This window comes from Aethalodelphis obliquidens, unplaced genomic scaffold (assembly GCF_003676395.1).
Source record: "Aethalodelphis obliquidens isolate GAN/ISIS:26980383/991018 unplaced genomic scaffold, ASM367639v1 scaffold108, whole genome shotgun sequence".
NCBI classification, from domain to species: domain Eukaryota; kingdom Metazoa; phylum Chordata; class Mammalia; order Artiodactyla; family Delphinidae; genus Aethalodelphis; species Aethalodelphis obliquidens.
In genome coordinates this window covers 2,154,761-2,179,719 of record NW_020838052.1, presented here as the reverse complement: position 1 = coordinate 2,179,719, position 24,959 = coordinate 2,154,761, and the positions used below count along the sequence as shown (strand labels likewise).

The following is a 24,959-nucleotide window of genomic DNA, read 5'->3' as shown; positions in this document are numbered from 1 at the left end:
TATTTACAATAGGCAGGTCATGGAAGCAACCTAAATGCCCATCAACAGATGAATGGATAAAGAAGTTGTGGTACATATATACAATGGAATATTACTCAGCCATATAAAGGAAAGAAATTGGGTCATTTGTAGAGACATGGATGAATCTAGAGACTGTCATACAGAGTGAAGTAAGTCAGAAAGAGCAAAACAGATATCGTATATTAACACATATATGTGGAACCTAGAAAAAATGGTACAGATGAACCGTGTTGCAGGGCAGAAATTGAGACACAGATGTAGAGGACAAATGTATGGACACCAAGGGGGGAAATCGGCGGGTGGGGTGGTGGTGCTGTGATGAATTGGGAGATTGGGATTGACATGTATTCACTGATGTGTATGAAATGGATAACTAATAAGAACCTGCTGTGTAAAAAAATAAATAAAATAAAATTTAAAAATTAAAAAAAATTGGGTAGAAGACGAATAGACATTGTCCAAAGAAGACATACAGATGGCCAACAAGCATATGAAAAGATGTTCAACATTGTTAATTTTCAGAGAAATGCAGATCAAAACAACAAAGAGATATCACCTCACACCTGTCAGAATGGCTATCATCAAAAAGTCTACAAATAACAAATGTTGGAGAGGATGTGGAGTAAAAGGAACCCTTCTGCACTGTTGGGAATATCAACTGGTGTAGCCACTATGGAAAACAGTATGGAGATTCCTCAAAAAGTTAAAAATACAACTATCATATGCTCCAGCAATTCCACTCCTGGATATGCATCAGGAAAAACAACAACAACAACCAAAAAAACACTAATTCAAAAAGATACATGCACCCCAATGTTCACAGCAGCACTATTCATAACAGTCAAATATGGAAGCAACCCATGTGCATCAATAGACGAATAGATAAAGAAGATGTGGTATACATATACATATATATATATATATACACATACATACACACACATATACACACAATGGAATATTACTCAGCCATAAAAAATGAAATTCTGCCTTTTGCAACAACTTGGATGGTCCTGGAGAATATTATGCTTAGTGAAATAAGTCAGACAGAAAGATACTGTATGATATCACTTATATAAGGAATCTAATATATAATACAGGGAATTCCCTGGTTGTCCGGTGGTTAGTACCCAGCACTTTCACTGCAGGTTCAATCGCTGGTCGGGGAAATAAGATCTTGCATGCTGCATGACACAGCCAAAAAAAAAATAATAATACTATCAAATGTATATGCAAAACAGAAACAGATTTACAGATATAGAAAAAAAACTAGTGGCTACCAAAGGGGAGTAGACAAATTAGGGGTAGGGGATTAAGAGATAAAAACTACTATGTATAAAATAGATAAGCAACAAGGATATATTGTATAGCACAGGGAATTATAGCTATTATTTTGTAATAACTTCTAATGGAGTATAATATGTAAAAATGCTGAATCACTATGCTGTACACCTGAAACTAATATAATATTGTAAGTCAACTATACTTCAATTAATAAAAAAAAGGTCAAGGATATTGTGGACTGTTTACTGCCCTTGCCAAGCAATATCTGGACCTTGAAGATGGCTTTGGAGATAGTAGTGCTACTTAGCCAGTAAACAAGCAAGACTCCATTCTCTATCAGGATCATACTGAGCTGTAGGAGTTCTGAATTATGAGAGATTTTCAGGAATGCAGCCCTTACACAAAATATGACTATGCTTTATTTTTGGAATATGAGGGAAAGTGAATTTCAAGGAAAGGCTGGGTGAGATAAAAGAAAATTGTTTTGAGGAGGGGAGTGACATGGGCAGAGCTATTTCTGTGATATTTAACTAGCTCCTTAATGAAGGATAGATTAAAGAAGGAATAAGACAGGATTTAAAGAGGTCAAAATGGAAGCATAAGGAAAAATCTTGGTAAGACATTTATGAGACAATTGGATAAATTTGAATATTAACTGCATATTTGATGATATTAAAGAATTATTGGTAATTTTTAAAGTACTTAATCCATAATATCATTATCCACAATATCATTATCGAGTGGTATTATGGTTATGATTTAAAAATTTTAGATGAAAGATAATATGGGCCTAAACTCAGAGAATGATGACGGGCAAGAATAGGCAGTGTTCTCTTGTTCTGACTTTCTTTAAAATACCCTTAGAGCATGCTGAGCATGAATAAACGCACCAAGAAGTATCCACGTTTTACTCACAGAATTTAGCAAGACAGCCATCTGCTTTCTCCCTCTGCTATGCTATGATATTTTTGGTTTCTCGATTTACAAGACCTCATCCCAACTCACGCCTTGTTTGTGGTCCACATATTGCTTTAATCTGCCCCTCTAAGACATGTCTTCTGTGATTTGTCCCACTGTTTGACATACTTCTAATGTAATCCATCCTTCATGGGTGGATTCACTCCATCCAGGTAAGGTGAGCAGTAGACTTCTGTTGGTGGGGAGGGGGAGGATGTGGAGAAGTTGTCAAGAATGGCTGTGCTGAGCTTAAAAATTCCTTCTCCTCTGAATCCCTCATATAAACTTAAGCTCCTATTTTTCCCATATTTCCTACTTGTCCCTTCACCTAACTAGCTCCCTTCCCAGATTAAAGAGGCAGACTCCCAGGAATATCTGGGATAACAGAGATTATCCTGATAACACTGAGAAATAGAGTTACAACAGAAAGCATAAGAAGAGGTTCGGTTGGGAATTCCCTGGTGGTCCAGTGTTTAGGACTTGGGGCTTTCACTGCTGTGGCCTGGCTTCAATCCCTGGTCAGGGAACTAAGATCCAGCAAGCAGTGGGGCATGGCCAAAAAAACAAAACAAAACAAAAAACAAAAACAAAAGAAGAGGTTAGGTATAATATTGTTTTTCTAGAAGTATATAGACTGTGGGTGCAGATATAGAAATAAACAGTCTGCCAGTATACATTAAGGAAAGATCTAGTTAAATTTTCAGGGACTTTCTGGACTCTCGGCTTTAGTCCCAGAAACCTAAGGAAGCTGAAGTTCTGAATGTTAAATATAAAATGGAGATTACTTTGGCAACCTCACTATCTTTTGCTAAATAGAGGCCATCTCCTAGACCTTGAGTGCTGCCCGGAATAATGTCATGGGTTCAAGGCCTTGTGATTAGCTAGTACTCAGTCCACAGTTATTCATTATATTGACAAACATATTATTCAGGAAAATCCAAAATGGAAACTGACTGATGAATGTATAGAACTTGAAGAACATATAGGCTATTCTTATTGCCTTGACGAGATAAGATGTTGCAGGGTCTTGCTTCAGCAAACCATCATGAGTTGTCCTTCTGTAGACCAAGTCTGCCCTGTGGTCTAACAAAAACCCTGTCCACAATAGGGCTTCAGTCATTACTCTTCTTCTGCCATCATCACAGGACTTTATATTTTTTTAAACATCTTTATTGGAGTACAATTGCTTTACAATGGTATGTTAGTTTCTGCTTTATAACAAAGTGAATCAGTTATTCGTATATATATGTTCCCATATCTCTTCCCTCTTGCGTCTTGCTCCCTCCCACCTGCCCTATCCCACCCCTCTAGGTGGTCACAAAGCACTGAGCTGATCTCCCTGTGCTATGCGGCTGCTTCCCACTAGCTATCTATTTTACGTTTGGTAGTGTATATATGTCCATGCCACTCTCTCACTTTGTCACAGCTTACCCTTCCCCCTCCCCATATCCTCAAGTCCATTCTCTAGTAGGTCTGTGTCTTTATTCCTGTCTTACCCCTAGGTTCTTCATGACCTTTTTTTTTCTTAGATTCCATATATATGTGTTAGCATACAGTATTTGTTTTTCTCTTTCTGACTTACTTCACTCTGTATGACAGACTCTAGGTCCACATGACTTTAAAAGAAATGTTGGAAGACCAGTTGTTTGGGTTGTATTGTTTTAATGGTAACTTCCTCAAAGCATATCATCACATATTTCCTTCTGTCCATATCACTTTCAAGTGTACCTGTTATGCCTAAGTGAATCCAGCCTGTAGCAAGGATTCTCCAGCTTGTGAATACTGTATTCTGCATGTATGCTCCCTCAAGAGAACAGACTGTGCTTGAAAGCGGCTCTCAAGGTTTACCTTACCATTTCTTGCTTTGTGACATGAAAACATAATAGGATAAGCATTCCATATCTATATTACTATAGTGACTGATTTTTGTGTGCACTGAGATTTCTCTTTTAATACGGTCAAAGTAATTTTAATAAGAATTTCAATATACTGTCTGAATTCTTTCATATTTTGAATATAGCTATCCTTACGGTTAAAGAAAAACATAGACTATCTGATTTACCTTCTCCTTTTACATAGCATACTATACTTGAAGGTTCTGAAAAAGGTATAACATAAGAAGTGAGTATGTTTTCAGCCCTAGACTTTCAGAGATTTTTAAGAATTCTCACTAAGATGGCTCAAGATGGCTCCCCATTCCACTTTTCATTGAATACAATTACCACAGCTTTGAAAGCTCATCTGAGGATTGATCTAAAGCTGTGTCATCAGATTTTTCTCTTTAAATCAACTCTTTTAATTTTCAGTATTGTGTGATGACTTCAGGTTTCAAGTGTTCTGTCGTCAGTCAGTACAGAACTCTCTCTCCCTCTTCAAAGAAAGAGAATACTTTACCCATTAGATATTTTAAAACTTCAGGCTGCAGCTTTCAAAGATTTCTGAGTATATGAAGGAGCTTAGGTATGGGAAAAATACAGAAACTTGGGGGTAATTTGCAGAGAAGTTTTAATTTCCACAGTCCTTCCTCTCAATTGTCCAGAATTCTAATCAGACTTTAAGGCAATTTGAGTTGACAAAAAAGAGTTATTTATTGATATATCACCACAGAGGTTGGATAAAGGCACCTACTGCCTTCAATTCTAGAAAGAAACCCAGAGAAAAGGTGGTTAATTTCACAATTAACTAAGCTCTTGAGCATTTGATGAAGATAGGTAGAAAGGCCTTGGGAGGTGGAGGGTCAGGGAAATCCATTGCTTAAAACAGCTCTGATTTAGAGCTTGAAAGTGGGAAGGCAAGGCTAGAAAGAAAATGAAAGAATAAAATACTCCAGACAGCACAGCAGGTGGAAAGGAGAGGAAGGAGTATTGTGATGGTAATAAGATAAAGCTCAGAGGGCTTCCCTGGTGGCACAGTGGTTAAGAATCCGCCTGCCAAGGTAGGGGACACAGGTTTGAGCCCTGGTCCAGGAAGATTCCACATGCCACGGAGCAACTAAGCCCGTGTGCCACAACTACTAAGCTTGTGCTCTAGAGCCCGCAAGACACAACTACTGAGCCCACGTGCCACAACTACTGAAGCCCATGCGCCTAGTGCCCATGCTTCACAACAAGAGAAGCCACCACAATGAGAAGCCCATGCTCCGCAACGAAGAGTGGCCCCCACTCGCCGAGAAAAGCCTGCACACAGCAACGAAGACCCAACGCAGCCAAAAAAAAAAAAAAAAAGATAAAGCTCAGGCTCGTCCCAAAGAGAAAGAGGAAAGCTGCTCTTGTATACAGGTCTCTTCTAGCTTTGCTCTGGGTTTAGACTAATCATTTTCATGCCCAGGTACACATGTATGCACATATACACATATATGTGCACATTCATTGTTTAAATAAAAAGTCACTTTAACCCTCTGAATCTCCAGTCCTTCTCCAATAAGGACATCATGTGTTTGGGTATTAGAGAAAGGAGAGGTGGATGGAGTTGGATATTATTAGAAAGTTAGACCTCATCTAAACCTAGAGGGAATTCAAATTTTACTTCCCACCATCACAATAGCATCAGGAAATGAAGCACTATAAGACAAAAGAATTAATCAATTTGTACAAACTAATGAAGTAGGCAATCCTAAGGGACTGGGAAAAAGTATCAAGCATAGTAGCAGCTACATCCAGGCAAAATGAGGTCAGAAATGCATATATGTAGGTATATACATATGTATGCATGTATGCATATGTGTATTAGGTATTTGATAATAAGATGAAACATTTTTTCTTCCTCAGAGCATCTAAGATTGTTTTTGGTTGGTGCATAGATAAATTATTTTATTTAAATAGTTATATATTTATTTATTACATATTAGAAAAAGTATATACATAACAAATTGTAGTGGGCTGAATGGTGTTCCCCCAAAAGATATGTTCATGTCCTAATCCCCAGATTAGGGGATTCTCCTGGATTATTTGGGCAGGCTCTAAATTCAATAACAAATATCCTTATAAAAGACACACAACTACAAATAGAACTACCATATGACCCAGCAATCCCACTACTGGGCATATACCCTGAGAAAACCATAATTCAAAAAGAGTCATGTACCAAAATGTTCATTGCAGCTCTATTTACAATAGCCAGGAGATGGAAACAACCTAAGTGTCCATCATCAGATGAATGGATAAAGAAGATGTGGCACATATATACAATGGAATATTACTCAGCCATAAAAAGAAACGAAATTGAGCTATTTGTAATGAGGTGGATGGACCTAGAGTCTGTCATACAGAGTGAAGTAAGTCAGAAAGTGAAAGACGAATACCATATGCTAAAACATATATGTGGAATTTAAGGAAAAAAATTGTCATGAAGAACCTAGGGGTAAGATAGGAATAAAGACACAGACCTACTAGAGAACCGACTTGAGGATATGAGGAGGGGGAAGGGTAAGCTGTGACAAAGTGAGAGAGTGGCATGGACATATATACACTACCAAACGTAAAATAGATAGCTAGTGGGAAGCAACCGCATAGAACAGGGAGATCAGCTCAGTGCTTTGTGACCACCTAGAGGGGTGGGATAGGGAGGGTGGGAGGGAGCAAGACGCAAGAGGGAAGAGATATGGGAACATATGTATATGTATAACTGATTCACTTTGTTATAAAGCAGAAACTAACACACCATTGTAAAGCAATTATACTCCAATAAAGATGTAAAAAAAAAAAAGACACACAGAGGAGACACACATAGAAACTCAGATAAGAAATCAATATGAAGAAGCATGCAGACATTGGAGTGCTGAGGCCACAAGTCAAAGAACATCTGCATCCACCAGAAGGTGTAAAAGGCAAGGAACGGATTCTTCCCTAGAGCCTTGGGATGGTTTGAGGCACTCAAAACACCTTGATTTTGAACCTCTGGCCTCTAGAACTGTAAATTTCTGTTGTTTTTAGCCACCCAATTTGCAGTAATTTGTTGTGGCAGCCCTAGAAAACTAATACCCCACATCAAACCCAAAATTCTCCAGACTGCTTAGGACAAAACTAATATAGGTATGTATTTATTTTTACTGATCTAATTTTTTAAGTAAGTAAATAATATTGATGATAAGGATATGGCAGAAATTGTGAAAGTGGTACACAAGTAACTGAAGTTTGGGAGACAAAGAATATCACTGTGTAGATGAGATATTTACATGAAGCTCTTGACAATTAGAAAACAAGTAATAAGCAGAGCCACATGAGTGACTGATACAGATAATTTAGCATTCCAGGAGTTCAGGGCACTAGAGATTAGTGAGAGTTGGGGTTATCAATGAAAGTTTTTTATGGAAGAGATGAAATTAGAATTTGGGTCCTACAGAAAGTGTGGGATTTGGTAAATTAAACAGGCTGAATGAAACACATTCCAGAAAGAAAGAATGGTATGGGAAAATGTGTCACTGAGAACCATTGAGAAATGAATGACCCATTTATGTAATATTATAGAAACATTGTTAATTTTCCTGGGTATATTAGTATTGATGTAATTATGTAGGAGAATGTCATTATTTGTAAGTGATGCATGATGAATTATTTAGGCTTGAAGTTTCTTGATGCAAGTTACTTTCAAAGGTAATAAGTGAGAAAGAGAGAGAGAGAGGGAGAGAATCACAGAGAGAGAGGCAGAGAAAGAGAGAGAATATATTCAACTATGTGAAAATATGTGCCAAAATGTTAACAATATTAAGTTGGAGGGGGGAAGATATGTATGATACAATATGAACCTTAAATATGCTCATACATTTTTTCCAAGAAATCCTACTTCTGGGAAATAATCAGAAACCATAAACAAAGGGCAGGTGACAAGCAAGTACTCATTCATTATATGGTATGGTGATGTAGGAATTCAAAGAAGTGAGAGCAGGATGTGTATACTGAGCTAGACATCCATCCACCAATCCTACCTCATGACATAAACAAATCATGTAATGAACCAAACTAGGAGGCTTCTGCCCACTAAGATGTTGCCAGCATTGTACTGTTATAGAACACAAGCTCTGGGCCTGGGACATGGTTAGTGTTTTCTGGTCATGTACCACAAGTACCCTAGCTTTACTAAAAAACAAGATATCTTGGAAATGGCAAGAAACAAACAAAACAAAAAATGCTTAGATTATCTACTATCCAGAATTTTCTATACATTGCACTAATTTCAAAGTGACCTCAAATTTTGGAACCTTACTCTACTTAACACATGGAAAAACATTTTTCGAATTGTATTTAGGTGTACTGAGATTTCAAAATGAGATAGCTATGCATGCTTGACAACATTTCACTGAATTTTTTTATTACAAGTTTAATTGATTTTTATCTAACACTTATACTCAGCTTCCTCTTAGTATTTACTACAACAAAGCACCAGCAACCAGCAGAAATTTTGCAATAATTAGCAACTTTTGACGTGCTAATAGTTCCTAAATGGCAACAGCTACAAGTAAGGTAAATAAGACATTGCATTGGATTTAATGTCATTAAAACAGTATAAGGGCATCTCATCCATATGCACATGTAACAAACAAATTCAATTGTACACCAAAGGCAAAGCATTTAATGATTAAAAACATTTTTTTTCTAAAATATGACCCCTAAATGTCAGCCAGATACTTTATCTGGTGACTTAAGTAAAGAAACAGATCAGTACTGGATACACAAAACTGTATGCTCAATTTTACAGGCAATTTAAGGGATTTTCAAGGATAATTTTGACTGTGTTTGGTTTTCACTTATGCAATAACATTAGAACTCAACCCTGAGCAAGATGGGACTTCAACATCTAACACAGAGTGCTTAGCTGTAAAAACCAGGTAATCTGTTTTGAATCCTTGTTCGGGAATGCCCAAGGTCACAACTTTCTTATCTGTAAAATGGGAACATTAAGAATACATATCTGTGATGGTTAATTTTATGTGTCAACTTGGCTGGGCCAGGTGCCCAGATATTTGGTCAAACATTATTCTGAATGTTTCTGTGAAGAAGTTTTTTTGGGTGAGATTAACGTTTAAATCATTGAATTTTGAATAAAGCAGATTACCCTCCATAATGTGGGTTGGCCTCATCCAATCACTTGAAGGCTTCAATAAACAAAGACTGATCTCCAAGGAAGAACAAATTCTTCCAACAGTCTGCCTTTGGACTAGAACTGTAAAACTTCTATGGCTCTCCAGCTCGGCAGCCTACCCCATCAGATTTTGGATACACTAGGATTCCATAATCATGTGAGCCCAATTTCTTAAAATCTTTCTCTCTCTGGGGTGTAGAGAAAAGGGAACCCTCCTACATTGTTGGTGGGAGTGTAAACTGATGCAGTCACTATGGAAAACAGTATGGAGGTTCCTCAAAAAAACTAAAAATAGAGTTGCCGTATGATCCTGCAATCCCACTCCTGGGCATATATCTGGGACATAGAGAACAGACTTGTGGTTGCTAAGGGGGAGAGGGTGGGGGAGGGATGGATTGGGAGTTTGGGATTAGCAGATGGAAACTTTTATATATAGAAGGAATAAACAACAAAGACTGTATAGCACAGGGAACTATATTCAGTATCCTGTGATAAACCATAATGGAAAAGAATATGAAAAAGAATGTGTATATATATATATATATATATATATATATATATATATATATATGTATGTATAACTGAATCACTTCGCTGTACAGTAGAAATTAATACAGCATTGTAAATCAACTATACTTCAATAAAATAAATATTTAAACATTCTTTATAGATAGGTAGATAGATATATTTGGATAGATCTATAGATATAGATATATTTTTATTTTATATGTAAAGATATATATTTATATAATATATATATTAATTATATATATAGACAGATAGATATAGATACAGTAGATAGATATAGATAGATACATATTTTATGTATATCTATAGATAGAGAGAAATTGAGAAATACACATTCTGGTGGTTCTGTTTATCTGGAGATCCCTAACACACTACCCAACAGTTATTGTGAGGATTAAATAAGACATTGCATTTAGTCTTCAGAGTGCCCCAAATATGAACTAGTGCTAGATAAATGACTGCTGTTGTCTATGAAGTGTCTAATCTTGTCCCTATAGCCTTGATCCCAAAGGCTATGCTTCTTTTACGCCAGATTTACTCCCTATTTGAACCAGAAACCCAGGCATCCAGGTACCTCCTGGACACCTCCCTTCATTCACCCCTTCTCAGCTCCCAACATGTTGTTAGAAAGAAAAATGAGCTTCAGCTCTATGACAATTACCAGATACTCAACACTATTATGGCTCAATATTAGTATCTCATTTTCTTGATAACTGACCTGTTTGAATATATGCTTTGAGCCACCTTCTGAATTAAGTTGGACCTCCAAGTTGTTTATGAGTTGATCCATATCTGGAAAAGAATCAAGGGAAAGATAATTTAAAAATAAAATCTAACCCACTATACGCATACAGTATGCCATTTACGCCTGGTTACTCCTGTTTGTATTCTATGAACATTATTTTTCAGGACTTACTAGATACTGAGAAGTCAGTATTTGGACAACACTCTAATTTACATATTCTACTCACCAAGATAGCTCTGACTGGTCCCCAGCAATACTAGCTGCCTACTCCCCTCACATCCTGTATGCACGTGAATCTGTTTCTTCCAACCTGTCCAACTAGTACTACCTTCACAGGAATATCATCATAGCTACATAGTTTCCAGAATCCTCCCCTTCCTGGCCTAGTTCTCATTCTAAAGAGTTCCATGCTCCTGTGTGGATATTTACCCTAATGAACTTGCTTACACATCAGCGCTGAATCTCTCTAAAGAAACATTTTATCTTCCTACTTCTCTTAAACATACAAGCCAAGTGGGGTTAATATAAGCAATTTTTAATTTCCTTTTTAGATACTTTTTCCTCTTTTTTATTTTGTTTTTATTTTCTGTTTTTTAGTGTTTTTTTAATTGAAGTATAGTTCATTTACAATGTCATGTTAGTTTCAGGTGTACAGCATAGTGATTCAGTTCTCTCTCTCTCTCTCTATCCATATATATATATATATATATATATATATATATATATATATATATAGTCAACTAAAACAATACTCACAACCTAAAAGTTGAGAGTTACGCTTTATTTGGCAGGAAATTTTAGAACTTCAAGCCCAGGAGGCAGCATCTCAAGTAACCCTGAGAGAACTGCTCTGAGGAGGTGAGGGAGGAGCTAGGATATATAGGAGCTTTGCAACAAAGGGCAGGTAGTTGGAACATCAAAAGATTACTGTTAATTAAAGAAAACCAGAAATCCCAAGTTAAGGAAATGATTGTGATGGCATAGAGCAGTTGAATGAAGCCACCAAGTGTTTACTTTTTCCTCTTATGAAAGTAAACACTTGGTGGCTTCATTCAGCTGCCCTACACCATCACAATCATTTCCATCATTAGTACCTACCAGCACCTCTTCAACCAGATTTCCTTTGATTTATCTACATTCATCAGAGACGAAAACATTGGGTAAGAAAGATGAATTCATAGCTTGCTTTTGACTTAATTGGTCAGATTTCAGATTACACTGTCTCCAAGTCAATTACAATTAGTTTCCTCATTTATGACTTGGTTGCATTTCAAAAGACAGTCCATAAATCAGTTAATTGTTTTGGATGTCAACTACATTTACCCATAGAAATGTTCATTTTACAGGTCACTTCACAATATCCTTTTTAAGACCTAATGCAGTTAAAATACAGCAAATGAACAACCTGCAAGGATACAAATTATAATACAGTCACACAAAAAAGTAAAAGATAAACTTATAAATAACTCCTTTATTTATTAACTGTCAGGAAATGAGGAAACCAGTTCTAATGAGATAGGCAATAACACACAATGAATCTGCTATTAAGATTATGAGGAAAATTTCTGAGCCACAATCAAAGAATTTGCAGAATTCTGACACTCTAAAATATCTCCAATTTTATCTCAAAACACAATTTCTTTTCTTCGATCTAAGTATATGAGTAGAACTGCTCACATATACATTCATCATTCACTAAATATTTATGCATATTACTATGTGTCAGAGTTTATACTAGGCACATTGTTATCAGTTTTAGATCTGGGTCAACCAGACATGGAGAGTCAGCAAGTATAGCAGAGAGCACTGACCCGGGAGTTAGATGCCCAGGAATTATATCTTATAATCTTTGTCAAGGCATTTTTTTTCTAAGCCTCAACTTAAAATTAAAAGATTTAAAATTGTTCTCTGCAGAGTCCTAAGGCTTCTATGAAGCCTTTTTAGGGGTAGGGGTTGGGGTTAATGAAGGAAGAAGCATAGTAAGGCATAAGCACACTAGAAGTCAGATGCAGAAAACTCTAATTTCCATTAGACTGTAAGCTCTTTGAAGTCAGAGATTTTCATCTTTGATTGTTTTTTCAGTGATGTATTTCAAGGGCTTAGAATAGTGTCTGGCACATGGTAGGTGTTCAATACATTTCTGAAAGTTTTTGATGAATGACAGAAAAGGAAAATGAAGTGTGTTTTCTCAAGTACAGGAGTTGGACAAGAGTGGGAAAGAATAAAAGAAAATTAGAGAGGTTATGTATGAGAGATGTTTGAAGTGTAATTAACTGTGAAGTATGAGATGCCAGAGAGGGCAGCCTTTTCTGATTTTAAGAAGGAGGGGAGGGGACTTCCCTGGTGGTGGTTCAGTGGTTAACTTGGTTAACTTGGTGGTTCCAATGCAGGGGACGTGGGTTCAACTAAGCCTTGTTATTTCTAGCCAGGACAACTTACAAGAGCCCTCACTTACAAGAGCCCTCTTCTATGGGAACATATGTTTATGTATGACTGATTCACTTTGTTATAAAGCAGAAACTAACACACCATTGTAAAGCAATTATACCCCAATAAAGATGTTAAAAAAAAAAAAGAGCCCTCTTCTATCTGGTCTTCCTCAATTCCTATGGATTATGAAACAACAGGGTTGAGGAAGCAGAGTGACTTTGACAAGATGTTTAGCCCCTGTGAACCTCAGTTTCTCTACCTGAGTAGAGGTAGGGGAAATGACATTGATTTCATAGGGTAAATGTAAGGATTCTATGGATTAGTACATGTAAACTCACTTAAAATAGTTCTTGGCATATAAAAAGTTTTCAATATAATTAGCTATTGTTATCATCACCACAATTATTATTGTTGATGGCCAGAATCTCTCTTTCTCTCTGGCCCAGAAGAATAGCTCCTAGGAATCAGACAGGTTGTTTATACTCAACGTGCTTACAAACCTTCTCCACCTCCTATATTTACAATCTAAATTGTTTAGCACCACTATCAACACATTCTCAGTCTCAGTGACTGAGGGTCAGTCACCTTTGACCCTTCTCTCTCCATCTCCAGCCAATTGGTTATCAGCAGCATAAATTCTACTTCAGAAGTATCTCTTAAACCTAGACCTTCAACTTGCAGCCACTTCCCCTTCTAGTCCATATATCACATTGCCTAGGGTCATATCCTGGTTCTGCAACTTCTTAACAATAAGACTTTGGGCAAGTTTTCCTTTGTTCCCTTAACTGTAAAATGGGAATAATAATAGTACCAGCTCATAGGATTTATCAATTTAATATGTGTTCAAATGTTTAAAACAGTACCTGGCACACAGGCATTGTCTGTTTCCCTTACCATAAGGTGAGCCCCACAATAGTTACCTCGTCTTGTTCTTCTCTGTATCCCTTTCTTTTAGCAGAGTACTTCCTCTATACAATGTGCTAATGTCCAGTGAATGAATGATCATGGGAATAAGAGTGGTTATTTAATGGCAAAATATTATAATATAAAATAATATTATTTAATAGCAATAATCAAGGAGTCTGAAAAATACTTTTTGTCCCACCCATATCACAAATATTTTAGTCAAATTGCACAAGGAGGATAGCTGACAATCAGGAATGTCTCAGCCATTTCTGGTTAACGTACTCTCCATAGAACAGCCAAATGGAATAGCCATTAGATAACCCAGGATAACACTTTAAATGTTGGTAAAAAATGAGTAAAGGGAAAGCTATCAGGAAGGTGTATAAGCTTCTCTTTTTTTTAAAAAAATGTTTACTTTAATATTTTGCCAGACAAAATGTAAAACAGAAGGAAATTAGGGCTTACAGAACAGTTAAAGAAAGTTCAGGGATTTTTTTAAAGGGCTTTATAAACCTTTCGCTTTTCTCTAGAGTTGGAGTTGCTATTCTAAGTGTCTGAGACTAGACAGCTGCTCAGAAACTGTGAGATAATTGGTCAGGAAATACCCAAACGGGGTTAGGGTATGTCCTGGGCCACTGAGATGTGAATCACACAGGCAGGAGAGCTTCAGAAATGCAAGTTACCTACTTAAGATAATAACCATTATTCTGCTTGAATTGGCTTTTCAAGCCTTTGTGTCTAGAAGCTGGACTTTCTTGGACTTTCCTGGCAGTCTAGTGGTTAAGCCTCCGTGCTTCCATTGCAGGGCGGTGGTGGTAGTGGGGCCACGGGGTTCAATCCCTGGTTGGGGAACTAAGATCCCACGTGCCGAGTGGCACTGCCAAAAAAACCCAGAAAAGGTCTAGAAGCTGGACTTTTTGGTCCTTCTTCTAAGGAAGGGAGTACTGGAGGAGGAAATAAAGGAGGCGAGAGCGAGGAGGACTGAGCCCTATCCACAGCAGGTCAACATCTCATATATGTAGAACCTCACAAACGATGCTTCAGGGACCATGACCATAGAAATTTCATAAGATTATACTACCTTTGTCATGTTCGAAGTTTATTTTGTTACCCACTGTTTTCCACAGTGATCTGCTTGTTTTATGAAAGTGAACAGTGCCTCCAAGGGACAGGAGCAGGTGACTGACTAGTAAGAACACATCCCACTCTTTGGCCAGCACTGAGGAGGAAAAAAGTGTCTAGGGATGAAGTGAGAAGTTAAGCCTATAAGGAGGGAAGCAGAGCAGAGTGACTGGAGCCTACAACTATCAATACAAAAGAAAACAAAGCTTTGGGAATCCTGACACTGACCTATGAAGGTACCTAGTACTTAACAAGACAGAGCATGTTGACAATACAAATAATAATCCCTCATGTGCATCTACATAGCTTTACAATAGGGAAATGGACAGCTTTCATATATCATTCCCATTTTACAGATAATGAATTTGGAGGACCAAGGTCACATATTTTAGCAGTGATGGAGTCAGAACCGGAACTCTTATCCTCTAACTCAAATTACAGTGCTCCTAAAATACTTTCTAATATCCCAAATCTGGTGAGCACCTTATTTCTAGAAAACTGCTTGCTAAAAGAAAAACAAGTTTAAGGACAACAAGTCAATTATTTTGGAAGATCTTGAGAAATCATGCACTTTCAGCCTCTGACCCATAAGAAATTCTGGAATTACTTGAAAAATGAAAATCAATGTTTTAGGGTTTTGAGATTATAGGTATTTTTATTTTTTTTATTTTTAATTTTTATTTATTTATTTTTATTTTTTGGTATGCGGGCCTCTCACTGTCATGGCCTCTCCCATTGCGGAGCATAGGCTCCAGACGCGCAGGCTCAGCAGCCATGGCTCTCAGGCCTAGCGGCTCCGCGGCATGCGGGATCTTCCCGGACCGGGGCACGAACCCGTGTCCCCTGCATCAGCAGGTGAACTCTCAACCACTGTGCCACCCGGGAAGTCCCAGGTATTTTTAAAATAGTATTTCTTATGTCTTTTATATTAGAAAAAGGTAACTAAAGGACAACTAGATACACATATATTTTCAGACAGTTTAATTATATAACTTCCAGGGGAATAGAGAGTTTTACAATGGGTCTCTGGGAAAACCTTCAAGATTGAGGCTACTCTGAGCATGACATTAACAATAGAACGGTGATAAAAGAACAATAATTACCAACAGTCACTGAGTACTTACTATGTGCTAGGTACAGTGCGGCTAAAAGAACAAATACTTATATTAGCTCATTTAATCCTCATAATTCTAGGAATGGGCACATTATTTCCCCATTTTTAAAATGAGGAAACTGAGACAGAGAGATGAGGTAGCTTATCCCCAAATCACCCAGCTAGTAAATGGTAGAACTGAAATATGAACCTCAGCAGTCTAGAGCTATAATGAAGCTATAATGCTCCATGACCTGGGTGCCAGTGAGATCTCCCAACCTCTGCTTGAAGATTACATAATGGGGGGGGGTAAATGGTTGCTAGAAAAATAAATACTTAATAAAAGGGGATTGCAAGATCCTCCATTTTCTCTCATTTCTTCCAAACAGGGTCATACCTATCACCATAGGAACGACTGGACAACCCAAACTCAAAGAATCTCCACTTGTGGCATCTCAGCAGGTAGCTCACTATGAGTTTTCTATTCAAGAGACTCAACATACACAAAATATGGAGGGTGTCTGAGGTACTTAGTCCAAAGTATAGGAATCACCACCAGAGCAGGTACTCAGAAGTGGCTCCAAGACAAGAAATGCCTGCAGCTTGTTTTCTCAGCTTTCCTGAGCGAGATTTCAGTAGGGGCAACTGAAATGTTTAAAAAAAACAACAACATGAATTTAAGAGGAAATAACATATTACCACAAAAAAACTGAAGACTGACAGCACATACCACGTGAAAGAAAGAAACAGTATTGCATCATTACTACAATAGCCCGCTAAGCTTGAAGCAGTGAAGTAATGTGAGGTAATAAAAAGATAAGGTGATAAGAAACACCAGAAAAGAGCTGTATGACTTTGGGCAAGCCATTTGACTTTTCCATGCCTCAGTTTTCTCATCTGCAAAATAGAGATATATTAGCTTGGCCCTACCCCTCAGAGGGTTGTTATGAAGACCATCGTGATAACACATATAAAATTTCTTTATAAGGTGTAAATGTGAAATCTCCATATAAGTTTTTAGGAATACTTTTGTCAGAAAATCCAAAACTAAAGTACATAAAAATATGTACAATACATACAGTCACATTTTAAAGATCCAAACCACTCACAATAACAATACCTAATCTTATGAATTTTTATATGTTTATCTCCATTCTCACATGAGTTCATGATCTACAGGATCACCTGCAAGCCTTCCAGTGCTTTCAGCCACTTTCATTCCCCCCAGATGCTGATGTTAAGCTCCACTTTCTTTTCCACAGAGAAACCCAAATATGCATGAAAGAAAAATCACCCTGGAATGTGCTAGAGATTAAGATTCTTGATTCTGGAAAAGAAGAAATCTAAAGGGAATTATTATAAATGTCTAAAACTAGTGGATTTGAGGTTCAATGAACTCCAGGCCTGAGTTTTAGTTCTAGTTTAATTACCAAATTGTTGAATAACTTTGGACAAGTCCCATCACTTAATACAGACAGTAGAAATAATTCTTGCTCACAAGGTCACTGTGAACCTCACAGGATCATTGAGAGGATCAACTGAAAGAACAGATTTAAAAGTATTGTATAAATTAACCTCAGATTTCTAGAACTAGTTCCGTTGTCTTCCATCAAACAGGTAAATTTATTTTTTAAAAATAATCTTACATGCAAGAAACTGATAGAACTTATGTTAAAAGTGCTATAGTTAAAGAAAGCAGCATGAACAATGGGAAAATCTTTTACCTAGGAGCTGGAGACCTGGGTTCTAGTTCACTGTTATCTAGGAATGTCATTTTGAGTAAACTACTTAGCCCTTTTCAGATCTCTTCCATAATACTCTATGATATACGACAGAGGACATCTATGAAAGAGCTATAGTTTTCCAAGTTTCTGCTTAATCTGTGAAGCTGATATCAAGAAAGACAATTAATTTCTCCACAAACCATTAGGCAAAATTGAGTTCACTCCTACAGCATTAAAAAAAAAACTTTTTATTTTGTATGATCACAAATGTGGACAAAAGTAAAGATGAATCCCATGTACCTGTTCCCACCTATTCCCAGTTTCAGTGATTTTCAGCTCATGGAAAATCTTGTTTCATTTGTACTCCCAACTCACTCCTCCACCTCAATGGCTACTTTTAGGCAAATCCCAGATATCATTTCATTCCCATGGCATTTCCAAAGGGACATATTTAATTTTCACAATCTCTGTGAGGTAGGTACTACTGTTGATTCCATTATGCACATGAATAAATACAGACTCAGAAAAATTAAGTAATCTCAAGGTCACATAGCTGGTAAATTACTGGGATTTGAATCCAGGGATGATGTCTGATAGCAACACTCTTTTTCTCCCTTAAAGTAATTGCTACTATCCTGCACTTTGAAATAGTTTGATGATGTTGAAAATAATAATACTGGATATTTTTTATACATTAGCAGTATGCTCTACTATTGAACATCTGAAAAGAATATTAAAAGATTCCCACTAACTGTGATGTTAATCATCAGACAAAACCTCTAGGAATACAGAGCTCCAGCTTGGCACTGAGGCATTGGTTTAGAAAAAGGACAAAAAGCCACAGCAATACAAGCTCACTGCTCTGCACCATCATGTAAAATCTCATGCAATCCACTTCATTACTTTATACTATTGTTTCATGCAACAGTCTCCTCCAACAAATTAAACATGGTGCCACTCCAGCAACCAAAAAGAATGTACAACACAGTGGTCTTTGCCCATGCTTAGTACAGTGCTTAAGGGCAGAGACTTTCTCTTTTTTTTTTTTTTTTTTTAACATCTTTATTGGGGTATAATTGCTTTACAATGGTGTGTTAGTTTCTGCTTTATAACAAAGTGAATCAGTCATACATAAACATATGTTCCCATATGTCTTCCCTGTTGCGTCTCCCTCCCTCCCACCCTCCCCATCCCACCCCTCCAGGCTGTCACAAAGCACCGAGCCAATATCCCTGTGCCATGCGGCTGCTTCCCACTAGCTATCTACCTTACTGCGTTTGTTAGTGTGTATATGCCCATGACTCTCTCTCGCCCTGTCACAGCTCACCCTTCCCCCTCCCCATAACCTCAAGTCCGTTCTCTAAGAGGTCTGCGTCTTTATTCCTGCTTTACCCCTAGGTTCTTCATGACATTTTTTTCTTAAATTCCATATATATGTGTTAGCATACGGTATTTGTCTTTTTCTTTCTGACTTACTTCACTCTGTATGACAGACTCTAGGTCTATCCACCTCATTACAAATAGCTCTATTTCGTTTCTTTTTATGGCTGAGTAATATTCCATTGTATATATGTGCCACATCTTCTTTATCCATTCATCCGATGACGGGCACTTAGGTTGTTTCCATCTCCGGGCTATTGTAAATAGAGCTGCAATGAACATTTTGGTACATGACTCTTTTTGAATTTTGGTTTCCTCAGGGTATATGCCCAGTAGTGGGATTGCTGGGTCATATGGTAGTTCTATTTGTAGTTTTTTAAGGAACCTCCATACTGTTCTCCATAGTGGCTGTACCAATTCACATTCCCACCAGCAGTGCAAGAGTGTTCCCTTTTCTCCACACCCTCTCCAGCATTTATTGTTTCTAGATTTTTTGATGATGGCCATTCTGACTGGTGTGAGATGATATCTCATTGTAGTTTTGATTTGCATTTCTCTAATGATTAATGATGTTGAGCATTCTTTCATGTGTTTGTTGGCAGTCTGTATATCTTCTTTGGAGAAATGTCTATTTAGGTCTTCTGCCCATTTTTGGATTGGGTTGTTTGTTTTCTTGTTATTGAGCTGCATGAGCTGCTTGTAAATTTTGGAGATTAATCCTTTGTCGGTTGCTTCATTTGCAAATATTTTCTCCCATTCTGAGGGTTGTCTTTTTGTCTTGTTTGTGCTTTTCTTTGCTGTGCAAAAGCTTTGAAGTTTCATTAGGTTCCATTTGTTTATTTTTGTTTTTATTTCCATTACTCTAGGAGGTGGGTCAGAAAGGATCTTGCTTTGATTTATGTCATAGAGTGTTCTGCCTATGTTTTCCTCTAAGAGTTTGATAGTTTCTGGCCTTACATTTAGGTCTTTAATCCATTTTGAGCTTATTTTTGTGTATGGTGTTAGGGAGTGATCTAATCTCATACTTTTACATGTACCTGTCCAGTTTTCCCAGCACCACTTATTGAAGAGGCTGTCCTTTCTCCATTGTACATTACTGCCACCTTTATCAAAGATAAGTTGTCCATATGTGCATGGGTTTATCTCTGGGCTTTCTATCCTGTTCCATTGATCTATCTTTCTGTTTTTGTGCCAGTACCATACCGTCTTGATGACTGTAGCTTTGTAGTATAGTCTGAAGTCAGGGAGCCTGATTCCTCCAGTTCCTTCTTTCGTTCTCAAGATTGCTTTGGCTATTCGGGGTCTTTTGTGTTTCCATACAAATTGTGAAATTTTTTGTTCTAGTTCTGTGAAAAATGCCAGTGGTAGTTTGATAGGGATTGCATTGAATCTATAGATTGCTTTGGGTAGTAGAGTCATTTTCACAATGTTGATTCTTCCAATCCAAGAACATGGTATATCTCTCCATCTATTTATATCATCTTTAATTTCTTTCATTAGTGTCTTATAATTTTCTGCATACAGGTCTTTTGTCTCCTTAGGTAGGTTTATTCCTAGATATTTTATTCTTTTTGTTGCAATGGTAAATGGGAGTGTTTTCTTGATTTCACTTTCAGATTTTTCATCATTAGTATATAGGAATGCCAGAGATTTCTGTGCATTAATTTTGTATCCTGCCACTTTACCAAATTCATTGATTAGCTCTAGTAGTTTTCTGGTAGCATCTTTAGGGTTCTCTATGTATAGGATCATGTCATCTGCAAACAGTGACAGCTTTACTTCTTCTTTTCCAATTTGGATTCCTTTTATTTCCTTTTCTTCTCTGATTGCTGTGGCTAAAACTTCCAAAATAATGTTGAATAATAGTGGTGAGAATGGGCAACCTTGTCTTGTTCCTGATCTTAGTGGAAATGCTTTCAGTTTTTCACCATTGAGGATGATGTTTGCTGTGGGCTTGTCATATATAGCCTTTATTATGTTGAGGAAAGTTCCCTCTATGCCTACTTTCTGCAGGGTTTTTATCATAAATGGGTGTTGAATTTTGTCAAAAGCTTTCTCTGCATCTATTGAGATGATCATATGGTTTTTCTCCTTCAATTTGTTAATATGGTTTATCACATTGATAGATTTGCGTATATTGAAGAATCCTTGCATTCCTGGAATAAACCCCACTTGATCATGGTGTATGATCCTTTTAATGTGCTGTTGGATTCTGTTTGCTAGTATTTTGTTGAGGATTTTTGCATCTATGTTCATCAGTGATATTGGCCTGTAGTTTTCTTTCTTTGTGACATCCTTGTCTGGTTTTGGTATCAAGGTGATGGTGGCCTCGTAGAAGGAGTTAGGGAGTGGTCCTCCCTCTGCTATATTTTGGAAGAGTTTGAGAAGAATAGGTGTTAGCTCTTCTCTAAATGTTTGATAGAATTTGCCTGTGAAGCCATCTGGTCCTGGGCTTTTCTTTGTTGGAAGATTTTTAATCACAGTTTCAATTTCAGTGCTTGTGATTTGTCTGTTCATATTTTCTATTTCTTCCTGATTCAGTCTTGGCAGGTTGTGCATTTCTAAGAATTTGTCCATTTCTTCCAGATTGTCCATTTTATTTGCATAGAGGTGCTTGTAGTAATCTCTCATGATCTCTTTTATCTCTGCAGTGTCAGTTGTTACCTCTCCTTTTTCATTTCTAATTCTATTGATTTGAGTCTTCTCCCTTTTTTTCTTGATGAGTCTGGCTAGTGGTTTATCTATTTTGTTTATCTTCTCAAAGAACCAGCTTTTAGTTTTATTGATCTTTGCTATTGTTTCCTTCATTTCTTTTTCATTTATTTCTGATCTGATTTTTATGATTTCTTTCCTTCTGCTAGCTTTGGGGTTTTTTTGTTCTTCTTTCTCTAATTGCTTGAGGTGCAAGGTTAGGTTGTTTATTCGAGATGTTTCCTGCTTCTTAAGGTGGACTTGTATTGCTATAAACTTCCCCCTTAGAACTGCTTTTGCTGCATCCCATAGGTTTTGGGTCGTTGTGTCTCCATTGTCATTTGTTTCTAGGTATTTTTTGATTTCCTCTTTGATTTCTTCAGTGATCTCTTCATTATTAAGTAGTGTATTGTTTAGCCTCCATGTGTTTGTATTTTTTACAGATCTTTTCCTGTAATTGATATCTAGTCTCATGGCGTTGTGGTCAGAAAAGATACTTGATACAATTTCAATTTTCTTAAATTTACCAAGGCTTGATTTGTGACCTAAGATATGGTCTATCCTGGAGAATGTTCCATGAGCCCTTGAGAAAAATGTGTATTCTGTTGTTTTTGGATGGAGTGTCCTATAAATATCAATTAAGTCCATCTTGCCTAATGTATCATTTAAAGCTTGTGTTTCCTTATTTATTTTCATTTTGGATGATCTGTCCATGGGTGAAAGTGGGGTGTTTAAGTCCCCTACTATGAATGTGTTACTGTCGATTTCCCCTTTTATGGCTGTTAGTATTTGCCTTATGTATTGAGGTGCTCCTATGTTGGGTGCATAAATATTTACAATTGTTATATCTTCTTCTTGGATCGATCCCTTGATCATTATGTAGTGTCCTTCTTTGTCTCTTTTAATAGTCCTTATTTTAAAGTCTATTTTGTCTGATATGAGAATTGCTACTCCAGCTTTCTTTTGGCTTCCATTTGCATGGAATATCTTTTTCCATCCCCTTACTTTCAGTCTGTATGTGTCTCTAGGTCTGAAGTGGGTCTCTTGTAGACGAGACTTTCTCTTTTGAATGGTCTCTCCACTCACTGCCTGAGCTACCTGGCTCAAGAGCACCAAGTCTTATAAGAATCCTGGACCATCTCAATTTATAGGACCTACAGAGGTCATGTAAATGAAGGTACCAATAACAATAATCATTATTGTTATTTTCAAGGCTCCATATTGATTCTAGGATCTCGCTACAAAAAACTGGAGGAGCTATATTGTACATATTTATCAGAACTAGTTTTTTTAAAAAGAAAATGAATAGATTCATATCACACATTCTTATTCTAATTGAAGATGAAACAGCTAAATCATTGACAGCACAGAAAGAGACAACAGAGCTGGAATAATCATCCTCAAATAAATAAAAGTTAAGTCTCTCTTCAGTATTGTGAAGACCTTTCTGAGGATATTGTACCTTGTTTGTGTTTGTATTTCAACGGAAATGAAATGGAAGAGAATTGCAAAAAAGAATGAAAGAAACTCTAGAGAAATAAATGAAAATTTTTTTAAAAGAAAAAACATGGAGCTAGGTCAAGGAATTTGGATGGTTACATTTGGAAAAAAGGAAGTAAGGGAAAGGAAGGCTGTCCTGATAATTGCCTTCAAAGGCACATGTTAGGTATTAAGAGAAAACAGAACTGCTATATTATTATTGGAGATTACAGTTGACTTAAAGAGGAACTTACTGATGATAACCAAGTCTTTATAGATAACTTATTAAATAGCCAACGCTGTAGTAGATACTGTGTGTATATATACAAGAGGGGGAGCAGATAGTACCAAGCTTCCACCTGGTCTCTACATTCTGGGAGTTTTGCAGTGTAGGTCAGATAGAGAAAATTGGCAGCCCACTGCAGATGCTGGCCTGGTTCTCACTGTGATGTTAAAAAAATAAAATCAAATTAGCTGATAATCTTTTATTTTCCCTCACCCTTATATTTATTTATTTATTTATTTTAAATTTTTTTATTGAAATATAGTTGATTTACAATGTGTTAGTTTCAGGTGTACAGCAAACTAATTCAGTTATATATATATATTATATATATATTCTTTATATATATATATATATATATATTCTTTTCTCTTTTTTTACATTCTCCTTTAAAAGCAGATTTCTTTTTTAAAAAACTCCATTTCTTGGGACCTCCCTGGTGGCCCAGTGGTTAATAATCTACTTTCCAATGCAGGGGACATGGGTAAGATCCCTGGTCAGGGAACTAAGATCCCACATGCCTCAGGGCAACTAAGCCCACACACTCTAGAGCCCGTGCGCCACAACTAGAGAGCCCACGTGCCACAGCTACTGAGCCCTCGTGCTCTGGAGCCTGTGCGCTGCAACTACTGAGCCCATGTGCCACAACTAGAGAGAAGCCCACACACCGCAACTAAGAGCCTGCACACCAAAACGAAAGATCCCGCATGCCACAACTAAGACCCGACACAGCCAAATAAATAAATAAATATTTTTTTAAAAATTCCATTTCTTGCTTTTCTGAAAAAGTTGAGAGATCTTACAACATGGAATCTACATTGGCACAAGAGAAAAATTACCTGGAGTTGATAAATGGCTGCCCCCTTTATACAGGACATGCTTCTGTCATTTTATTGGGCCCTGTAGAGATCTGAGCTGCCAAGTCTATGTAGTGAGATATAACTATGCATAAAACAATAACAACTAAATATTACAAGATAATAGATGCTAAAGTGATTAATTATGATTTGAAGCTAGGAACACTAATTACAAGAGGAGATAACAAAGTAGAATAGTCAGAAAAAATTCCAAAGAAATGGTCTGTGGTGAGGTCAGCCTTGAGGAACTAAGCTTGGTCAAGAAGAGACAGAAAGGAAATCCAGAAGAGAGGAAGAGTAGACTATACACTCTGTGAAGGCAAGGGTCCCATCTAAATTGTTCACTACTCTAACCCCAGCTTCTAGCATAATGCCTGGAACT

The 24,959-nt window shown here is 37.1% G+C and overlaps 1 protein-coding gene across 1 annotated transcript in view; it reads right to left on the bottom strand.

The window, feature by feature from the left end:
- KLF8 (KLF transcription factor 8) overlaps positions 1-24,959 on the bottom strand; it is a 75,529-nt gene that overhangs the window by 42,171 nt on the left and 8,399 nt on the right. Inside the window, exon 3 of the mRNA XM_027096782.1 lies at positions 10,586-10,659. Coding sequence (XP_026952583.1) covers positions 10,586-10,659 — 74 coding nt within the window. The remainder of the gene's footprint in view (positions 1-10,585; positions 10,660-24,959) is intronic.